Source organism: Hermetia illucens, chromosome 1 (assembly GCF_905115235.1).
Source record: "Hermetia illucens chromosome 1, iHerIll2.2.curated.20191125, whole genome shotgun sequence".
NCBI lineage: Eukaryota > Metazoa > Arthropoda > Insecta > Diptera > Stratiomyidae > Hermetia > Hermetia illucens.
In genome coordinates this window covers 52,702,095-52,725,739 of record NC_051849.1, presented here as the reverse complement: position 1 = coordinate 52,725,739, position 23,645 = coordinate 52,702,095, and the positions used below count along the sequence as shown (strand labels likewise).

General features: G+C 40.2%; 1 protein-coding gene across 1 annotated transcript; it reads right to left on the bottom strand.

Moving 5' to 3' along the window:
* Positions 1-1,429: 1,429 nt before the first annotated feature.
* LOC119647118 (peflin) lies at positions 1,430-3,135 on the bottom strand. Its single transcript, XM_038047905.1, has 4 exons — positions 3,000-3,135; positions 2,643-2,919; positions 2,443-2,586; positions 1,430-2,378 (listed from the first exon to the last, which is right to left on the bottom strand). Exons 1-4 carry the CDS (start codon positions 3,009-3,011, stop codon positions 2,152-2,154), a joined length of 660 nt encoding a protein of 219 aa, XP_037903833.1. The 5' UTR covers positions 3,012-3,135; the 3' UTR covers positions 1,430-2,151.
* Positions 3,136-23,645: the final 20,510 nt, after the last annotated feature.

Sequence of the window (23,645 nt, the reverse complement as noted above, 5' to 3'; positions counted from 1 at the left end):
CAACGATTGTTTCATCTTTCTACATTCATCATTTGGAATGACGATGTTGAAATGAAGGTCAGTGAAAAGAAACGGCTCTACCACAGGCCAATTGGCGAATTTACAAGAATACCAAGCGGGAAGCAAATAAAGTGATCACTGTTACCCGAGCCGTCCATTACAAAGACTTTTATGATAAACTGGACACTCGGGATGGCGAGAGCTCTGCATCGACTTGCCCAAGCCGACACCAACTCACACAGTATATAGAACACTTCTTAAGGACAATAATTACACTTTGCTTATCCACCAAGGGGCTGCGATGGATGGATGGCAAAAATATTTCCAACAGATTTCAACTGAAGAATTTGTTCATCCCCCACATCTACAAGCATTGCCGACTTTGGCGTAATTCTACCGGTTAGCGCCGTTAAAGTCGAGGAAGCATTAAAACAAATGAAACCGGGAAAGCATTGCATCGAAGCTCTGGAAACCGAGGAGCTGGGACCCGACATTGTGGCTCAGCGAATTCTTCAATCGGATTATTTAGCAAGGTAGAACACCATCTGACTGGCAAGAAAGCACCACCGTACCAATATGGTCTCACCGCGTATGCACTACGACAACACCTAGTATCACAAGAATGGAATATTTGCCTCAAGCAACACGGGCTCAGATTGAATCTAAATAAAAATGAATTTTTGACGACTGATCCCCATGAAACTGGTCAATGTTATGCCCATGGAGAATCGCGCAACGAAATTGTTTCACGCATTAGCACAATCTGGATGAAGTGGCGTTCTTGTTCTTTTTCCGGTGATCGCCGTATCAACGAACGACCCAAGTCGAAAATTTACCGCCCTGTCGCCCTCTATGGATCTGACTTCTAACCGACTATAAAGGACAACGAACGGCGTCCCGGGGTAATGGAGACGAAAATGTTGCGTTGAACTAGTGGCGTAACACGCGCGTAAACGACGTTGACGATGAATATGGCATGCATCGATCGCGGAAAATTTTTGAGAGAGCTGTCTTGGATGATATAGTCATGTGATTCCCGATAAGGAGAATTCACTTGCTAAGATTACTATCAACATTGAAGTCGATGGCAAGCGACCAAAAGGCCGGCCGAAACAACGATGGCTTGATACGCTGGATGTTGATTTGAAAGCACCGTGACCGCATTCAGATCAGGCCTTTGATAGAACAAAATGGCGCAACCGATCACGAGGAGCCGATTCCGATTGCGAACGGGACTAAGGCTAAGAAAAAAAATATATAATATTGCCCTGGAAAACCATGGCGGCAGCAAGGTCGAAATTGATGTTCAATTAATGTCACGATGTTATGATCTGAAAAACTTTTCAAACAAAATACTTGCTAAAACTTTCAGATCAGACCGAGAAGCATCTCAATATTATAGTGTCCAGCATGCAAATGAAACCCACAATTCCCTTGGAAAGTTAGCCACTTTATTAGCGTACGTTTTGTATAAAAAATAAATCTTGTTTGTGATTCTAATAATAAATTCGAAGGTCAACAACTGATTATTATGTAAGCATTGGTTATTTTAGCGGGAAATTTCGCACCGAATGAATTTGTAAATAGGAGGGTTACCTCACTTTGAAGAAGCAGGAAGGAGGACGGACATCGAATAAACAAATTGCCGCAATCTAAGGATTATAACATGGTAATATCATTCTTTTGGTTAAATATTTTAAACTATCTGAAGAATATGCATAAAGGATTAGTTACTTCCCACACCGACTTATTTGAACTGACTAAAAGCTCTAAACTAGGGATAAAATTGGGGTCGACTAAGCACGTCTGCTTCTAGAGAAGTGAAAATGTCCACTTTCCGGCACTTCGGGTTTCGAGTTTCAAAATTATTTTAATTGGATTTTCTAAAAAAAAGTTTATTGAACGCAAAAGCTGCAATGTATTGTCAAAATGCAATCTCCTGCTCTCCGTGCGTCTATCAGCCTAATCTAACGCTGGAATGAATAAGTTGAATTTTGAAATTGCTTTGAAACCAAACTGAGATTCTAGCACGGAAATCGAGGCCTCGTGAATTGAACTTAAGTTTAACGTGACAATTGTAGCAAGTAATACACATTAAAATATCTGAAAAAATCAGCCCTTTCTTTAGTAAGCACCAGGACAACACGCATCTTAGATGGAGCACCCAATCGCCACGCTCAGGAAGTCCTCAAAGTTGATCGTGATCACACCACGCTGCTCCGTATCGCGAGCCCGGAACGCCTCGGTGAAGCGTTGGATTTGCACGCACAAAACAATGAACTGATCCACTGAGATTTGCTTTTTGTTGCCTGGATCGCATTTCTTCACTAGAAACTCCACGAACTGCGGGGAGAAACGGAATCCCATTTGAGTGAAAGCTGAAAAAAAGAACGGAGGGGTTATCAGCTGATGAGCTTTTGTTGATTGTTTTGAACACTTCACCTTGACTCAACTCTTGTTCTTCGATGTGCCCAGACTGGTCACGATCGTAGGTTTTAAACACAGCCAGCCACTGATTGATGTAACCATACAATTTTTCGAATTCGGTTATGTCGATCGTTCCGCTGGCGTCGTGGTCGAACATGCCTGAGAAAAGCCGTAAGGATTTAGTACCATGACATAGCTAAACTTGGCAAACATACTTATCATTAATTTGCACGCATTGTCGGAGAAGTTCTCCCCTTTGCCATTGACTAAAGCTAGTTTTAGTTCGGCCGCAGTAATCTTCCCAGAGCGGTCGCGATCAACCATATCAAACCATTTCTGCACGTCCGATGAAACTGAAGAGTTTTGAGGTGCATATGCTCCTGGCGGTGGTGCATATCCGCTTGGTGGGGCGTAGCCTCCTGGAGCTCCTGGATATCCACCGTAGCCTCCAGGCTGGTTGGGATTGTACGGATTGCCAGAATACGGACCTCCCTAGAACGATAATCATTTTTATTCAATTTAATGGGGAATGAGGAAGACGTAGATTGTCTTTTCGATGGATAATTTATTACCTGATAAGCCATCACTTGTCTATTAATCTGGATTCTGGTTTAATTAGTGACAAATTGCGCTATGACCAATCTGTTTTGACATTGAATCGACTGACCAACGTAATCATTAGTGTCAAAGAATAGGGACTGTTCGGAAAGTTTAGTTTTTGGAGGTAGGAGCGCTAATCATTTTTCCAATTCAATAAATGATGAATGAATTTGAGGAAGTGATTGTTTTTCTTCTTCCTCACAAAACGTAAATAAAACTATCATTTGTAAACAGGAATAGAATTTGTTTTAAAGAAACTCAGCGAAACACAATATTGTTTTTCTTGAACTTCTCTTTCTTCTTTATTAATTATTTGATTCACTCCAATCCCCCAGTGACTATTGTGGTAATAAAAAGTTTCTTCTTTGGTAAAAAGACATTCGTCATTGTATAAAAAAACGGACGAGCGAGCACTCCTTCTACCAACAGAAAAGGAGCTGCCAAGCAACTAGCCAATACCCTGTCCCAATATAAAACTGATGTAAAAGCGCAACAAGAGATGCGTTCGACAGGAACTGCTTTCCTGGAGAAGAGTCGTTACACCACATACAGGGTGCGGCAGCATAACTTCCTTTTTTCAAAACTCAATAAAAACTATTGTATGCATCGGAAAATATTTATTTATTTTTTATGATGTAGGTACATGTCTAAAGTTTTTATTTACATTGTTTTGAAGATCAAATCTGTTAGGTGACGTCCCCCATTCTCCATACATTGCGTAAACCGATTTCTGGCGTTTGTCATAACTCTTGTTAGCATAGCAGGTGTTATGTTGGCAATTTCTTCTTGGATGTTGGTCTTCAAATGTTGTAGGGTTCTTGGACGGTTCACATAAACACGGGATTTCAAAAAACCCTATAGAAAAAAATTACAAGGGGACAGATCGGGAGAGCGTGCCGGCCATTCCGAATCGCCTCTAATTGAGATAAGGCGCTCTGGAAAGTGTTCCCTCAAAACAGCCATTGATGCTCTTGACGTGTGTGCTGTTGCACCGTCTTGTTGGAACCAAGTGTCCCCCAAATTCAAATTTTCTAGCCGTGGGAAAAAAAAATTCTGTAGCATGTTTACATACCGGTCCGAATTCACTGACACTGTAACCTCATTTTCCTAAAAAAACCAGGGACCAATAATTCCAGTTGAGGAAATTGCACACTACACTGTGACTTTGGGTGAATGCAAAGGCTTTTGATGAAATTCTCGAAGGTTGGTGTCAGCCCAGTAGCGCATGTTTTGTTTGTTAACCAACCTACACAAATGAAAATGGGCTTCATCGCTAAAAAAAACAATAGCACCCTCAAGAACGACATCAAGAAGAAGCTCACACGCGTTCATCCGAGAATTGAAGTCACGTTCTGAAAGTTCCTGCACTATCGCCATCTTATAGGGATGAAAATGAAGATCATCACGAAGAATTCTTCTCACAGGACGATCGGATAGTCCAAGGGCAGATGCGTGTTTGCGCGCAGAACGCCGTAGCGATCGCAACATTGACGCTCTCACTGCTTCAATGTTCTCAGGTGATCTAACGGGCCGAGGGACTCCAGTTCTTCCTTTTGTCGCACTTGCAGTTTGTCTGAATGTAGTGACCCATGTAACAATTGATTTGCGGTCTGGGATGGGAGCCAACGGGGCTAAATTAAAGCGATTCCGAAATGCACGCTGTGTTGCAATAACCGAACATCCGCTTGAAAAGTAAACCTCAACGGCAAAGGCACACTCCTCACTATTCCAACGCATGATGGCGGCTGAACCGTGTCGGGACAAAACTTTACAGTATCCCCTCTTGAACGAGACCACTAGCGCTCCGCTATGACATCAACTAACTGAGTGGCGCGTATTTTAAAAAAGGAAGTTATGCTGCCGCACCCTGTATTATAGTAGCCACCCAGTAAACCATGTGCGCGGAGTAGGTTTCTTAGTCAGCGTAAAAATGAAACCTGGGTTTAAAAACATAAGGAAAAAGTTATGCACTCTGCGTTTTTGCGAAGAAAATTTCGAAATATAGCCACATTAACATTTACGCTCCTATAGAGGAGACTGCAGACTTCTATGAAGACACATGCCTACAATGAGTCAGTAGAGCGTACCTTCGAAGCGTGTTCCAAGCATAATATTAAAATCATATTTGGAGACTTTAACAAACAATTAAGGACGTGAATTACAATGTCTACTAAGATTCCCTAAGCTTTAGCTAGGAAAATGCAATATTAAGAACAAGTTTACGGGTATACCCCGACTTATCACGATAATTGGTTCCATGAAAGTACGTTATAAGTCGAAAATATGAAGATGGAGATGGCGGATGGAGCGATGGCGTAGGTCAGGACGCCAGACAGCTTTTAGGAATATCAAATTGGTGAACCTCGGCGCAAAATGGGGATGTCTGGAGCTCCTTATTAAGGCAGACCTAGACTGGATATCAGTTGTTGCGCCATTGATGATGATAAAACTGAAAACGTTTACATTTTTGTATGTATTTTGAATTGATTCTTAGTAGGTGCTATATGGAAAATGTTAGTTTTGGCACTTCATAAGCAACAAGCGACAATTAACGAAGAATTCTATTCTTCTTTACCCTATGGATACAAGCATGTATTTCTTGCGCTTCAACTTCTTACTGTACAAGACAATGATCTTGCCAGTCCTCATTTATTCCTCGGAGACTTGGGTTCTAAGCAAGAAGAATTGCGAACTCTTGGCCGCGTTCGAGAGAAGAATCCTCCGAAGAATTTTTGGCTCTTACATGAGGATGGACGCTTCCGCAGCCTACATAACGACGAAATCTATGAGCGATACCATAACCGTCCGGTTGTGGATAAAATCCGGCTCAATAGGTCACGCTGGGCGGGTCACTTAACCCGCATGGATGAGGATGATCCAGCCCGGAAAGTCTATAAGGGCAATATCTATGATAGAAAAAGGAGACGAGGCAGAGATGGAGTAATGGCGTAGGCCAGGACGCCAGATAGCTTTTAGGGATATCGAATTGGTGAACCTCGGCGCAATACCGGGATGTCTGGGATTCCTTATAAAGGCAGGCCTAGACCGGATACCGGTTGTTGCGCCGCTGATGATGAGTTGTTATCGGTTGTGATTTTTGACCCAAGACAGGAGAAATTATCAACGGTCTCAAAGTTATAGTCTCCTATCTTTATTCTTCCTGTTTGACCAGTGCCGTTTGATGTTATTGTTTGGTTGGTTTTCGGGCTGACGTTGCCACTATATGTTTTGTCTTGCCTTCATTGATGTGCAGCCCAAGATCTCGTGCCGCTTGCTCGATCTGGATGAAGGCAGTTTGTAGGTCTCGGGTGGTTCTTCCCATGATGTCGATATCGTCAGCATAGGCCAGTAGTTGGGTGGATTTAAAGACGATCGTACCCCTTACATTTACCTCAGTATCATGGATTACTTTCTCGAGGGCCAGGTTAAAGAGAACGCATGATAGCGCATCCCCTTGTCGTAGACCGTTGTTGATTTCGAATGGTCTTGAGAGTGCTCCTGTTGCTTTTATCTGGCCTCGCACATTGGTCAGGGTCAGCCTAGTTAGTCTTATCAATTTCGTCGGGATACCGAATTCTATCATGGCCGTGTACAGTTTTACCCTGGCTATGCTATCATGGGGGCTTTAAAGTCGATGAAAAGATGGTGCAATTGATGTCCACATTCCAACAGTTTTTCCATCGCTTGCTGCAGAGATAAAATCTGATCTGTTGCTGATTTGCCTGGAATGAAGCCCCTATGGTATGGGCCAATGATGTTCTGGGCATATAGGGCTTTCCGGCCTAGCAAGATAGCGGAGAATATCTTATAGATGGTACTCAGCAAAGTGATATCTCTATAATTGCTGCACTGTGTGATATCTCCCTTTTTATGTATCAGACATATAATGCCTCTTTGCCAGTAGTCATGCATTGATTCGCTGTCCCACACTTTTAGCACAAGTTGATGAACTTATACTCATTTGGTTCCCACGACCCCATCCCCGTTGGTAGGAGGTCCGCCGTGCCATAGCCCCCGTAGCATGGTAAGGTCCAATTTACTCATTGAAGCGAATATGTATCAATGACGCTCCATTTGAATACAGTCAGTTACACCCGACTGCAAACTATCCAATGAGCACGGTTCGCATGACACTCTAGATTGGGGGAGGTATTTTTCGACTCTCCAGCCTAGATCCGTAGCGTTTTGTTAAAAGTAGGGTTACCTCGTGCAGGGTGTGGCTATCACTACTCACTAACGGGCTTGGTAGACGAGAGGTTTGGCCCTTTGAAAGCCACATATCACCCTAGAAGAGAGATAGCTCACTCTCAGTGAAAGGTAGGTTGGCTCCAGTAAGCTATATTTCGCGTCAGTTTATCCTGCAGTGCACTGCGTGACTCCCCCTGCCTTGAAATTATTATTGGTGATATTGCTTCCAAGTTATTTCTGTTTCAGGTTACGATAATTATAATAATTCTCAGTAACACTTCAAGTGGCAGTTGAATTTATTGGAAAGTTTTTTTGGTAAGTAAGTTATTAAATTTTTAAACTGCTCTTACTAGGAATGAAGGATAACACAGATGATGTCGATTACATAATAGTTATGAAAGCTTTTTATTAAATGACTTTAGAAATAAGTAATTTGCCAAGGTCAGGTTGTTATCAAATGGACTTGTATAAACTTCATACATTTCCGTATAGGCGGGTCAATCCATCGAGTAAATTTTGTATGAAAATTGTAATGTAAATTTTTTTGGGTCTAATCCTATCCCTGAAATCGTAACTGGGTCTATTTGGATCTATTGTACAAGTAGTTTCCCGCTGTACTGCTTCCCTACCCGAAAGGTGTACAGTGAGATTCCGTGCCCCTTTGTCACTGGAGTTGATCCTCCTGCGCATAGTCTTCTTGATGCGACTTCAGCGCCTTCTCACGAATGCGACTTTCAACCAGTCTCTCCAAACCTTTTGGTAAAAATAATGTCAAGCTGATCTGTCTGAAGTTCTTTGGGTTTGAATAGTCATCTTTTCCAAGCTTCGGAATGATGAATATCACTTCTCTCACCACTTTTCGCGGATGGTGTACTTCCAAGAGGGTCTGCTCTGATTCCACTTTGGAGTTCGTGAAAATACCATCCGGTTTTCTAAAAGAGTCCAGCTTATCCCTTTTAAGGACTCTGCACAGTCTTGAAGTATCTCTTTCGCCTTCCAGTTCCTGACTTTATGCACTAAAGTAGTTTCGTTTCGAATATTTAACGTGCCTCCAATATTCACGCTGTGAATTCCGAAAATTTAACAAGTCTTCATGCTGATTGCTTTTATAAGCATGATTCAGAAGTGGTCAGGAAGCGTTTTACCGCTTTTGTCTCGAGAAAAAAGAAAAGCTTCTTCATAGTACTCTAAAAGTATGCGACTCACAGTTTCCAATTCATCTTCTATCACCAAAGAAGTCCTTAGTCCTCTAAGGAGCTGCACTTTGCTGCTAATCCGTTTTCCTTTTTTGTATTAGAGACTGCTCGCCTGCAATAGTCAGAGTAAGTCTTAGGTATCGGTGATCCGACAGTGACACTCTAACAAGTTTGAAGTGCAATTGTTAGGTCAATTATTTTACTTTTTTCGAACCCATGAATGTAAAGGCGCACTCCACGTTTGCAGTAATGAGGCTAGCTGAAGTGATTAAATCAAATAGTTTCTCTCCTCAAAGATTGCATTTACTACTACCCGAACAAATATGTTGGGCGTTTGCACCGCAACCTATTAAGAGTTCAAGACCACTTGATTCTACAGAAGCCACCAAATACTATAATTCTTGGGCAGGTGGAAGGCCGAAAAAATATGGGTAAGGAAGCAGAAGCAACTATGAGGTTTTTCCTCTCGCCATTAACCTGGTCATTGGTCGAATCTACTCCAAACATATACACGATATATAACGTTTCACTCCCTTCCAACTGAATATATGATATGAATACGCAAATCCAGATATTTAACTGGGGATGAAATCGTTTCGGTAAACCCTCTGCACTTCATCTTTTGTCCGTCTTCCGGCATTGATAATGAATTTTGAAAGTTGTTGGAGATGAATGAAGCTTTTGAATACCAAGACACTGTTTGGAAGTGGTTTTGAACTTCAGCAAAGACTTAAGTCTGACAGCGAAAAGAAGGCTTCGCCGACTTTGGCCCCATCGATTCTTGATTATCAGCTTCCACGATGACCTCAAATCGAGCATGAAGACGGCAGGGGTTATACCGCTGCGAGTAATAAAGCGTTACTGATCTGAAACTGTAGCGGTGGAGTTATGTTCTTGGTCGTGGTCACGCATAGATGTTGAACCGTCTAGAGTTTAGCGCTTTCGACGCCTGTTTGTTAAGGAAGCCCGGCCTAGTCAATAAGTCAGACGTCTCCCACCGGTTATCCATATCTGGCCTTAAATACTTCCATATGCTTATTTCATGGTGGTGCATTTTGTATTGTCAGGTCATTGGGTCCAGGTTTCTCAGTAAGTAATCTGCGAGACTATAAAGTTCTTTCACTTTCCTAATTTACCCCCTGAAACGTTGTGGTGGTCTAAAGCTATCCATCCTTCCTCCTTTCACAACCGGGCTTGGAACTGGTTACGGTAGAATAATAATGACCGATGTTTTTTCGCTTTAATTTCTTTGTTTTATTCTTTCAGATCATAATAAAATTCTACAAATCTCTATTAAATAGTTTTCGACTTGTATTTAAATGTCTTTTTTCTAAATATTATGTTTTTATTTAAAACAATACATTCGCCTATTATATAATATTTTAGCTTAAATCAAATCAATAATACAAGCATTCTTATAATAACTCGTTAATTTCGTTAAAATCGCGCTAGACACTTTATACGTTCAGTTTTCATATTTAAAACAATATTTATGAGTAACAAAAGCGTATGCATTCATGTTATATTTAAAATTAGTATGCGTTCAAGTCACATTTAAAATTCAGTATGGTTATTTACACATACATATAGATTTTTAAATTCTACCAATATAATAAAAACAGTTGTCTTTCCTCTTTTATATAATTTCAATAACAATTTGCTTTCGATTTTTTTTTTTTAATTTTGCGTTCTTACTAAAATTCTTAAAACCAAATCACGATATTTATCGACCAATTATGCCTAGATTCGAAAGTACGAGGTTAATTTAATTATTTCCGATTTCAACCATAATTTATTACATTTTTTGGGTTTTAAATTTGAAATAATTTTAAAAATTATTAATTTTCGAGAATAATTTTATAAATACGTCTTCTTTATTTTGATATTAACTTACAAAATTGGTTTGAATTCATATAAGGTTGTTATTTACAAATGCTTATCATATACTAATATGAGTAGCTCTACAATATTTTGAAGCGATCTTTTTCGTTTGTTTGGTCCTTTTTGTAAGCTAAGTGGGGAGTGAGCCCTAAAAACAACGCAATTTTTTCTAAACGATTTATTTCTCTATCCAAATTAGAAGCGAAAATCTAATTTAAATTTACAGCTTTATTATAAAAGCCGGTTCTTTTGATTTGCAATCTTTTTTAACAATCTATCAATCAATTTATTTATTTACATTTATTTATACGGATTTGCTTCTTTTCCAGATAACCACTTTGATTTGCGACCCTGAGCCCTAAGTCTACTCTTATTGGCATACGATCACGACAGGATTGGATTGGCGCATGAACTCCAGAAATAAAGAGGGTCGCCTTTAACAACCATATGGCACGCACATCTGCACAGGAGAAACATAGTATAATATAGCTACTACGCATTTCAATACTATGTTATATTCCAACTTTAGATCCTAGTATTTACATTATGGAAACATTCGCTTTGTCATCACTCAACATTTTGATATTGTTAATTAGAAGTGACATAAACAAATAACAATATTTTTTATGGTAGACATTTCTCATAAGTGCAAATTCAAACAACAAATTTAATTACGACAGGTATACAGGTAATGATGTTTTTCTGAAGAACATAAATTTCTATAATTTTTGACTTTTTTCCTTCAATGGATGCGTGATAGTGAATTTTATATTAATATCCTTACTCATATATTAGCTATTCTTGTACGTATATATGTACACCTAAAGTATTTAGAACACTATTCATTTTCAAGCAAAAATCAACTTTTGGAATTATAATAATTAACGTTTCACACTTAATTTCATGGCTGAACTACTGAAACAAATAGCAAAGTCTTGAATATGCGTCTAATCTATCTGGATTTTTTCTATTATATAATTTTTGATTAAATCATGGAATGGTTTGCAGTTGGAAACTTTTAACTATTTAGCTGTGTACAATCTATTCTTTGTATTTTCATTTTCTTTTGATTATATACAATTTCATTAATTCAGTAAAGCTCTTGTACCATTTTTTGTGATCCCGTGTAGGTTTCATTTCATTTATTATATTAATAGTATTTTATAAAATATTAATATTGAGTTTAAGTAGAGTTTAAATTGGAATTATTAACTGGATTATAGGAATGAATGACGAAAGGTTGAAATTTTCTAAAAGTTGTACAAATTAAATGAATTTGAATTTTTAAAGATTAATTGTAATATTTTTTTTTTTATAAAATAAAATACATTTAAAGTAAAATGGAATTATACTCAAAATATTATTTCAGTGGTAGAGAGTAAACCAATTTTCATTGGATTCAATTTTTTTTTGCTTTTCATAAAAGAAGACTCTAATTCAGTATCAACAGAAAGTGGTAAGTCAGAGAAAGGTGAATGGAGATATCTGCTTAGTAATAATCTTTATAAAAATAAGGCCTTCCTATTTTTATAAAGATGGGCTAGAAATAAAACCATAATAATAACAAATAAACTAACATCCAAAATCAATTTTTTTTTTAATTTAAAAAGGTCTATGGAAACCCCAAACGGTTGCTTTTCATTTTAAACAAAGAAAGACTAATTATCAAAGAACATGTGTAGCCAAGGAAGCTAGAGGGTAAAACCTTATCACAGATACAACGTCAAAGAACTTCTGGTAATCACACGTATTTCTCTTTTCTTTGCCGTCTGTTTACTCCTCTATGGAGTTTAGGGCATTAATACAGTCTTGTTTCAATTGTTGTTATTTTTCCAACCTATTTTCAATCAGACTGCTCTTCAGTGTCACTATCCTTCCACTTACTACTGTGTCACACAACGGATTCGGAGTGACGAGATCTAGAGGCTGACGCTTATCCAACTCGGCAATTCTGCAGTCATCCATCTGCGTTTAGTTTGAAAGCATGACAATTATTAAATCGAGAAATGGCCTCTTCTTGAAAATCTTCAAAATATAAGGCAAACAGCGTCGTGAGGAGGAAAAATCACGCCCAGGGTGAAAATCATACGGTTTCCACAGAGATTGCATAGTTGATTTAATTTTGTTAAAATTTCTCTATTATGGGGCACTGATAGAACCCCGGAACCGGAATATGACCTTTCTCCCTGGGGCACAAAAAATCTTCAACATCAGATTGGCTCTCCCTCTCGGACACTTGGTGGGGAAGCTTGTGGTAGTTTACTCTCTGTCCAAAAACACCTGAAGATGAAAACAAAGAATTGTAACTCTCCATGTGGTAAGAAGTCACAGACTTCGAATCCACTCGCGGCTTTGAGAAATCAGGTCGGTTGCCTCACCAAATTCATGTTCCCTTACGGAGAAATCTGTGGAAGACAGGCTCTCCACTTCAGTGGCAAACCTGCACCTAGTGTCTACGGCGCGGTCAGCCAGAAGCAGCTCTCTTAATGAAAAGAATTGGAAACCGGACTACGGCCGGCCGGTCGGTGATACTGTTGCCTAACTGTTATAAAAAAGGAAAGAGGAAGGCTTGGCAGAAGGAAACTTCAGCCGCAAAGGAGAACGGGCTACAGGCTTGCCTGTCAGAACCTTTACCTTCGCCTCTATCAGGAAAAGCATAAGAAAGGGAAGCCAGTGATGTGGCCGCAACTGGTGGAAACAGATTCATGCAGTCCGGACTCTGTGAACCTGGGAGGGTGAAGTTTCTCATTATCTCTTCATTATTATACGGTTCAGCTGGTCCAAGGATGGTCCGAAGGCCATTTTGGAAAGGAGGAATGACGAGTCACTATTGTTTGAATGGTCGTGTAACTTCTAGTTATGTCTGCAGTAGATGCGGCCTTTAATGCTATTCGTTATTGATTTATTGCATCTTCACCCCATTGAGGTAGTGACTACCTCAAACTTTGCCAGATTGCTCAGCGCAAGAGACTAAGACGAGGAGACGCTTAGAACCACAGAGTAGAAGAGTGGGAAAAAGGAACTTCCTCATAAAGTCAACAGGTAGAAGGCACGCTGCTGGTGGGAGCTAATCAACGACGTAAACAGAGAGCAATGGGGCCTCGGGTATAAGCTGATTTCCAAAAGAATCGGTGCCTGTCCTGTTCTATGAAAGCAGCGAAGATGGAGGAAATCGTGCAGACTCTTTTCCCTGTCCACCCCACCCGAATTGACACTGTCGATGAAGAAGTGAGTACTGTGGAATGCCCACTTTTCACTGCAAAGTTTCCTTTCTCCTGTCCATGAAGGACAAAAAAGTACCAGCACCGGACTGTCGACTAAGCTGTGAATAAGTACCTGAGTCAAATCAGGATAATAATTTCGGGCGAGCGCAATGCTGACCACATTGCCTCCTATAGGGTACTAGAATCATTTAGTGTACCGTTAAGGTCTTGAATGAAATGCTCTAACCCACTTCAAGGCCCTGATCCAATATGGGTTGTTGTAAAAACGATTATTATTATATTATTAATTCTACGAGGCGGCATGTATGAGACACTGGATCGTTTCTATACTTTAGGCTTCCTATTGCAGATGTAGAGCGACTATTTAAAGAACCCTTCCCTATTCTACGGGACTCGGGGAGGACAGCGCAGAATTAAGGTAACATCGGAGGCGGCTCAGGGGTCTATCCTTGGTCTGGACCTTTGGAACGCCTTATACGATAGCCTTCCACGACTCGAGATGCCTGATGAATCACATGTTGCGGCACTGAGATAAAAGTGAAGTCTTTGTGCTGTCTAAGGAGAGCGCTGCCACAACCTTTCTTATTCAGGTTGGTGAAACCATGGTTTTGTCAAAGCCGGCGGTGAACCAGCGCATGATGGACCGCGCACCTCATAAAAGACGTGCGGCCGTTCTTCAATGGAAAGCACGGCGAGGCTGACTATTACCTAACCCAGCTGCTTAGCGAACACGGGTGTTTTCAATCTTACCTGCACACAATCGGGAAATTACGGTCACCCGACTGTATTTATCGCAAGGACGTGATGGATGATGCTTGCCACACCTTTGTCTTCTGTAGAAGGTTGGAGCGCCATCGCCATCCGCTTTCAATGAAAGGGTGTCTTGGGGCCCCGGACACTATAATTGCAGCCATGATGCAGAGCGAAGATACGTGGAGTTGAGTGGCACGTAACACTCAAGGCATTTTTAATGCGAAAAAGAGGAAGATGGATAGGAGAGGAAAATAGATTCTTTATATTCATTCGAATACCAACTATTCTCGTTAATTATGACGATAGCATCTTACTTGCATGGCTTTAAGATGCAATAAATTCGTGTGAAATGGATATGTTTGAATTGCTATAACTTTGGCACTAATAGCCGGATTTCCATGAAACTTGAAATGCGTATTCGCGATGCTGTTCGCTATTTTGTTGCAATTTAGTACTCTTTGGATGAACTTAAGGGGGGTTTCTCAGTTGGCAATATACTATTAGTGAGTTTATTTGAGCAGATATTGGAATGGGACATATTTTGAGGTCCAGATTTCATATAAGCGCACTACCCTGATTTTTTTCCGATTTTTGGGTTGCTTAGTTTCCGAAAATGAGTCCTGTCTCACTTTAAGTGTACACATTTTGACTCGTTACTTGCGCACTTTACAACTTAGGTCAAAACTAATATCCGTTTCGAAGTTATTTTTGTTTGGCGATTGAGGGAGGGTCTTAAGTCCGCATCCACTTGATGTCAGCCTAGTTTGGGTTCGAATATATAACGCGAATTTCACTTGGATATAATTCGCACTCATGTCGTGTTTGCGATTATATACATATAAAGGAGCGATTGCCACCTGTAGCCACTGGACCGTGGACCAAATGTGGAAGAAAGTTTCTGACATTAACTGGATGCGGACTTAGGACTCCTTCAATCCTAAAAAAGAAGTGTGTTCTTACGTGGTTGGTTTCGCTAGTGTAGTTGGCATAGGTTGAAAACTTTGCTGGCTTTATCTGTTACAGGAGGCTGGACATTGACCGGTTTTTGATTGTTACCCAGAAAGCGGGAAGGGGTGCTAGCTGAGCTACTGCTTGTGGGATGAAAGAAACATCAGTAAAATTTGACAATTCTGAGGAACTTTCGTAGTTCGTATAGTTTGTTGAGTTTCTTGATATTAACGATTGCTTCGACATAGTTCTGCAATGGGGCCAACTCTTTTCACGGAAATTTTATGTCCTAGGAATGCGATCTTAAGCCTCCGGAATTTATTGAAAGTTCGTGTTTTGTTAATCGCTCCAGTTCAGCCAGTAGATATTGCAGATGCACAAGATTAATACGTGTCCAATATATCATACAATAGCATTTCCCAAAATGAAATTTATTCACAGCAACACTTGATTTATAAATCTCTTGGATGCCCGGCTGGTATTGCGAAACTCGAAGATTACTACGGGGAATTTGGGTCATATTGTTTAAAAGGTGTTATGATTGGAGCCTTCTGAATGTCGTGTTCGTCCATTGGGATCTGACTATAGGCAGAGGTCATGTTAACTGTGGCGACGATACGTAGTTGCTCTATTTGCCGATAATGTTTCGAAGATGTGCAAAATGGGTGACTTGCCCGGTTCTATTTGTGAAATTCTCCACAAATCAATCTTGCGTAAAAACTGATGGATAGCTGACAAATGCCCAGTTTTATTATCTGTTTGAACTTCTGTTTGGCTATATGCGGCTTTTCGGAGGACAATCTTCGAGTCGGTTCCGTAACTGGCCTGCTCTAGTGACGATTCGATACGATCACTATTCGTACTTGGTACAACGATGGGCAAAAATGTAATAAAATTTGCTTTTGAGCTGGATTTTCAGGATGTCCTAGCCTGACGAGAGCACTTTTCGTGGCTGGGTTCAAGATGAAAATTATAAATATATAAATCGGGCCCAGGGTGAAAATTACTCGGGTCTGCGATGGAAATTTCTTTTCCGGACCCTGAACCCTGATCTGTTCTGTGGCAATGTGTACTTGACTCATTGACGAGTCATGTCTACCATGAAGGTCAATTCGTAGGTGTCAGAGGCAGCAATTAGAAGCAATAGAAGAAATAGCATGAAAATTGTTTTTTAGCGAACTTTGAAACTCTGATTAGGACATAAATGATAATTCCGTATCTACGTCAATGAAGTATAAAAACTGGATTTGGGTGTCACGCATGTAGAGGCGATCTGTTGAACGACCATTGTTTACCTCCTCAAGGGACGATAGTACGCGTTTTTTGTTTGCTCTGAGTTAGAATCTCATCTCCTCCTGTTCCTTACATAGGCTACATGAAGCCAAGACCATTAATCCAGTTTTTTCCATTCAGTACTTTATGGAGCAATGCTTCTCTAAAAGCACTACCCTTCCTCTTAAGCCATAGTAAAAACAGACTGGACAGTGGATGGCTTAGGATGGTAAATGCTGGCTCTCGTTCCACCATTGGGGAGTCAGCAAGCTAGTTTGTCAGTCATCTGATTGCCAGCGATGCCCTGTAACCCACATCAGGAACGTTTTGTTCAATGGACCATGTTTCAGCAGCAACTGGTAGCTCCACAACAACTGACTTGATATGGTATTGCTGTGTATCTTGTGCTGTCGGGATAGATTCGAATGGTGCGACCCTGCCATTTTTTTATAGGCAATAAAATGAAGCATACCTCCGCCTGGAACATCGTCGTCAGTTTTCCGAGAGGTTGGGCAAAATCCAAAATCGGGCTTTCCAAGAAGTTAACCTTATTGTGAATAAATTAAATAAACGAAAACTAAAATTTTGGGTTTTCGAGACTCTACACGCAACTTTGTGTAGGTCAAATTATTAAAAATATCGAAGCAAATATAATATTTTACCGAGATGATATTAATAAAGGCGTCAATGCATTATAACCTCCTATGGTATAAGCTAAAGTGTTCAAGTATTATAAAAAGTGTTGAAATATTAGATTACATATATTATAACTTCGTTTATGTTAGTGAGTTCAATTTTGATGGAGCTTATTCAAGTTTAGTAACATTATTTTCTAAATTGACTTGAATATTTCGAAAATTTTATGATTTTTTGATACAGAAAGTAACTAAACGCTTCTTGATGAAAATTATATAATGCGAAAATATTTATGCTGTTAAATTTAAGTAAGTTTCCACTAGGAAGTAAATCGAGGATTAGGTTAATTGAGGGGAGACTTGATAGGGGGAGTTACTAAAATCATAATTTAAGGTAGGGATATTTTGAACTTAGTTGAATGCCTGTGAAAAGTTCTTGATATATTTTAAGGGTAAATGTACTATTAACCAATAAATAGGAAAAAATAAAAATCGTCTTACATAGAATTTAAATAATTTAATTAATAATTTTAATTTTATAATTTAAAGTCAATATATTTCATAATAACAATAATAATATGAATTTGTTGTAGGTTTTAGGGGAAACAATTTCTCCGATGATATTTCAAAAATTGATGCTTTATGTAGTAGCCTAATTGTGTTCTATATTAATATTAGTAACCAAGGAATCGTTTCAATATTCTTAACTTATATATTCTATTTACATATGAATTATCATTATCAACAGTTGATTGGTATAATACAGAATATAAATATACTCGTAAAAGATATTACATTCTATTCGATTTAAAACTGCGAATCAAGCGCTGATATGTTTTAAATTTTCGATAAGTATATCATGTTAAAAATAAAGGACATTTCAAAACGTTAATTTAAGTTGAACGTAATGCAAAATTATATGAAATTGTACTGAATTAGAGAACTGATCTGAGTAATGAAGATTTATTTAAGCTATAGTAGAGAAAAATTTATTTGAAATAGTAATTATTCTGAGGAAACTCCTAGTTGAAATGAATGTAATGAGAAGAATAATGTTCCCACATATTAAGCGAGTGTTTCCGTCCTAATAACCAAACACAGAAAATATTTCCATAAACATTCCATGTTATGATGCCAACTCTCATTTATGGTTCTAATGAGGGTGGAATTGAATAGAAAACTGTAGCTTCCTCAATCGTCAACTAGATTTTGGCGATACAGTAAAACATATATTGAATATAAAGTTTGAAAATTCTCGCTTGCAAGCAAAAGAAAGACAACAATAAGTCGCAAACCGGTAGTACAGCGCTTCAGGTATGAAAAGTTTTGTTAATTTTTTATGTAAGAGTGTTTGGCTACATGATGGTTCCATCAATAAATACGGGCTATTTATGTTGAATATACCCGATATTCAATTCGACGTAGTAGTGATATTTGATCTCTCAGGGAGTAGTAATTTGACCCCAAAGGGGCAAATTCAACCTACTCTAGCTTTGTAATAATAGTAGGATTTCCGCCAAACATTCCAGTATGTTCCTTCATATTAAAACCTAGATATTTCCTCAGATATTTCGGTTGGATGGTTTCTGAGAACGGATCCATGAAGTAATTGACCTATTTCGGACCTCCCCCCTCCTACCTTCGGCAATCAATGTCAAAACTAATATCTGCTTCGCAAAGTACCAATCGATACCTTTCATTTAACATGGCTATATTCGCCGAAAAAAAATGTGCACCCCCCTTAAGTTTTACGTGCAAGAATGTGTGGCATTTCGTATCAATATGCGCAACCCTTTTTGAAAAAAGTGCGTGTGACAGACAGACCCCCTGTGAGGAGTTGCAAGATCTCCTGTCAGATACGACTCCAGGTGGCAGATAGAGGCATTCATATTGATGTATAAATATGTGTTGATGTACTTTTCTTTTCTGACCGTGCATGGGCACGTGCTTGCTCATCCCTGGTGCCTCAACCAAAATAACTATGAGAAGGATTCCCAGAAAATAAAATCAAGGCAGAAGAAGTGAGGAGTAAACTTTCGGTGTAGGGGCTCGGAAACCCAGTATCGGTGGTTTTTGGGAGCCCATTGATATCCGTCGACTGCAGTGCCTCGTTGGTGGACAACTTATTCACCGTAGCAGTTAATGCTACAAGTGTATTAGATTGGGAGAAGGAGATGACGCAAAACATTGCAAAGTACACCAAAACAAAGGCAAAGAATGATAGGCCCAAGAAGGTGATTTCAAAACCCATGGCATCTGCTCAGATTCAGGAAAAACACCCATTCAGGAGAAGCTCATCAATTTTAAGATCTCCCTTAATGTCAAAGACGGCAATAGAGAAAGTAAAAAAGTGTAAAATTCACCGAGAATAAAGTCCTGATCCGGAAGATGGCGGCGATATGAGCTTGCGGTTGGTAAGCTATACAATGCACCGTGAGTCAGTTGGCCAGTAGCTTTTTGTGGGCAAAAATAAGCAGCGTGTACGTGAACAGTTGCTACACCCAATCCAGTTTCACATTTCCAGACTTTGAAGACATGTTGGACAACTTTGTTCACGACGTAAGGAGAGGAAGCCCGAAGCTGGTTGCCGGTGATTTGAATGCGTGGGTCCTGGAATGAGGGAGCAGAGAGAATAAGCAAAGGGTCGAAGTATATTGGAGGCCTTTAGGCAGTTAGATATAGTTCTGGCCAACGAAGGTAATGTAAGTACCTTGCGAATTATTGTGAGATGACTCACAGGGCGATCGTCCTCGCCGGCAATGTACGCTACCTTCTGGTTTAAAATAATCCAGGGGTTATTCCGTCAGTAAAAGACGGATGATGAGACCTTTCATCGATCTCTAAATATATTTTTGGAGATCTGCAGTAGGATAGTTGACAAAGTTTCGGACTTGGAGGGAATTTCGAATAGAGCCGTGAAACCCAGACTGAAGATGTTGGCTGAGTTGTTCGAAGCGTGCATGTCTGAGGGGATATTTCGGCAAAAGCTTGTACTGCTACTTGTTGGTTGACCTCCAGGTGAGCCATCCTCCTATAGACCCGTATGTCTACCAGACACTATGGGTAGAACGTTAGAGCGAGTAATCTAGAATCGATTGTTTGCGGTTGTTGATGGCCAATGAGGTCCTGTAAATCCAGATCAACCATTGATACCATTAAATTGGTTGCTGGCTCAGGCGAGAAAGCGTTTCATGGAAAAGGTAGCATTAGCAAATATTTCGTGATTATGAACTTGGACGGGAAAAATGAATTCAACTCGACTAATTGGAGCCATATACAGAAGTTCCTGACGACGATCGGTGTTCTCATCTATCTCTCTGCTATTGCCGATAGTTACTTGCAAGAACGGACGCTCTGGTATAACAGCGATGATCCATGGAGTAAGTTATCCCCGCGGGTGTCCCACAGGGCTTCGTACTGGGCCCATTGCTGTGGAATATCATGTCCAGACCTTTCCGTTCTGGAGGAGGCCGTAGTGGTGGTACACGCTCATGACACAGCACTGGTTGTGGTTGCAAAGCGGTCCTCATCACCAAGCGCTGGAAGAGAAATTTCGTTCGCATTTGAATTGGGAGTCGTATGATCGCTGCGAAGTAGTTCATCAAGTACTTGGGAGTGATGATAGATGCAAAGCTCAGTTTTAAGCAGCATGTGGAGTTTATTTGCGAAAAGGCATACACCGCCAATATGGCTCTGGTAAGAATGATGCAGAATGTAGGAAGTCTGCGGTATACTTCCAGGCTGCTTGTAGTCAGGATGGTGAGTCCTAATTTACTGTATGCAGTCCCAGTTTGTGGCTCAGCGCTGCATATCTTATCTAGCGCACATAAACTGCGTTTGGTCGACAGAAGAACATACCTAAGATGTGTTTTGCTTTCAGGGCGGGCTCCGATGACGCGGCGTTCCTCAATTCAGGAATGGTGCTGATTGGCATTTTGGCAGATGAGATGACCAACATATATAACATCAAGTCCATCTCTCCTTTACCGGAAAAGAAAAAAATTGGAATGGAGAGATCTATAATTAAATGGTAACAGCGATAGGAACACTCAAAAAAGGGTCGTTGGATACGCAGGTATCCATCAGGAAGTGGCTGGAGAGAAGACATGGTGAGACCAATTATAATCTCATCCGGTTTCTCACCGACCATCGGCCAACTCCTGTATAGGTTTAAATTTGATACCTCACCTGATTGTACAAACTGCGATGTGATTTCGAAGAATCCAGTGCAAATATTTTTCCAATGCCGAGGTTTGTGGAAGAAAGGGGAAACTTAGATGAAATGCTATGACTGGAAGATTTTGTCCGGAAAATGGTAGCTTGCTAGGAGGATTTGGAAGCGATCCCATCCATCATCACAACTATCTAAAGTAAATTGCGAAAAGCGGAACAAGTGAGGAAGGAGCGGTTATGATTGTCGCGTATAGAAGGAAGAGACCCCGCTGAAGTAAGCTACCTCCGCTCCGTGATGCAATACCTAACGGTAATTCTACGGGGTACAGGTGGCGTGTCCATATCAGCGTCTTTTTAAGAAAACTTTAAAAATGAGGCTTACAAGCAATATTTCGAATAATCTACCATGACAAAAAAGATGGAAAAATATGCCGAACTAAGACAATTAGCTAATGGAATCCGGTGCTTTATGATCGATGCATCAAGATTAATTCAAAACCTACCGTAGTGACGTTTACCCTGTTGACTTCTATAGTTCTGAATGCTGGCTGGCTGACATAGACAATGACGGCAGTTCCTTGGTAATGGAAGTAAGGATATTCAGTTGCGTAGCACGCTATAGTCATGTCCAAAATGAGAATTACCGCGCTTTGAGTTAAACTCGCTGTCAGCTTACACTCACCGTGGGAACATTGTAAGAGAGGTGTCTATGATGTTTGTTGACTATCCAAGTCAAAGAGAAACGATCCAAAAACCGACCAAAACAACAATGGTGTGAGACGCTGGCTGGCGATTTGAGAGCTTCTCGACTTCATCCGGATCGATATTGTGACTAGCTGAGATGTACGACGTATTTGGCTGGGAGTCAAGGTTCGATTGATAATCAAGTCAAGGTTCACTATTGATAATTTGTTAGATATACCGGTAATGTCCTACTATTATATTTGTGGTGATCATTGTCGCGGAAAAGCATGGTTAATTGTGGTCGACTCACAAAATTTAAACAAAGCGTTTACGTATAGGATTATGTCCTGAAAGAGTGTGTAACGTAACCTCATCAAGCGAAGTTTGAGTGCAGGTTTACCATCGATCTTATCGGAATTAAATTCTCCTCGAAATACCGTTGTTAGCGGATGAACAAACCGATTAAATGACGCACGAGCCTGTTGGAGATACCTTCGGGCAACGTAGGCCCGGTTAGCTGATTGGGCAGAAAACCGCCTCCGGGCATATCTCAAATTAAAATCCTTAGCTTTTCGCAAGGCTGAAGGGGAGAGGTTCCTTATAAGAAAATATTCTAAGCTTTCCATAGCTGCATTACTGTAAAGTGTTAAGCTTATGCTGTAATCCGTCAGAGTTGAGCGTTGCGACCAGAACACGTGCATCCTTTGAGTTGATGTTCAGTTAACTCGTGCTGAGACTTTTTAGGGGTTATTAGTTAATCCTTCTTCGGACCGACACACTTCAGATTCCTAGGAAAATGGAATTCTCAAGGAAAGTTGCCTGGTCGGTGTGCCAAAGAAAGGGAAAATACCGTAGAGAAATTCCAAATTGGCAAAACGTAGTAACATGATACCCATTAATCGAGGTCTGAAGGTCAGGGGAGCGAAAGGCACTGCAATATGCAATGAGTTTAGAAGTGTATACCATATCATGGAAAAGGTTGCATGTGGTTTTAAGTCTTTCGACGGTTCTATGAAGGATTTTAACGGTCGACTTCTTCTTCTTCCTATTCTAAAATAATCATAGAATGCATCAAAGAACTTCTCGAAAGCTTGATCGACAGTGAGCAGGCTGGCTTCCGATCCGGATTCTCCTCCATTGAACACATCAACACTCTACAGATCATTTTGGAACGTTGTGCGGAGTTTAGATCATTGTTTCACTTGCTCTTCATTGATTTCGGGAAAGTGTTTGATAATGTGAGCAGGGAGTGTATCTAGCATGTTTTAAACAGGAGGGACATTCCGAAGAAACTTATAGCCATAGTAAGAGCGACATATGATGGCGTAAAATGACACGTGGTGCACTGAGGCAAAATCCTAGAGGAATTTGAGCTCAAAAGCGGAGTGCGCCAGAATTGTATTTTGTCACGGGTATTATTTCTTTTTGTTATGCGTAACATTCTTTATGCAGCCTTGCCCGGATAACGTGGGGGAACTCAATGGATGATGACATCTTTCTGCAAACAACTGGACTACGATAGTGATATCTGTACGGTCTCTCATCGGGTCATGGGCCTTGGCCAAATGGCTCTGAATTTGAAAAGGGAGGGAAATGGAGTCGGATTGAAGATAAACACTAATAAAAACAAGGTTCTCGGTCTGAAGGGGCATCGTACTCTCCCT

Coding starts and splice junctions, on each gene's coding strand:
- LOC119647118 (XM_038047905.1), bottom strand. Junction 2,587..2,642: donor TGCGTGCAAATTAATGATAA/GTATGTTTGCCA, acceptor GGCTTTTCTCAG/GCATGTTCGACCACGACGCC. Junction 2,379..2,442: donor AGAACAAGAGTTGAGTCAAG/GTGAAGTGTTCA, acceptor TCTTTTTTTCAG/CTTTCACTCAAATGGGATTC.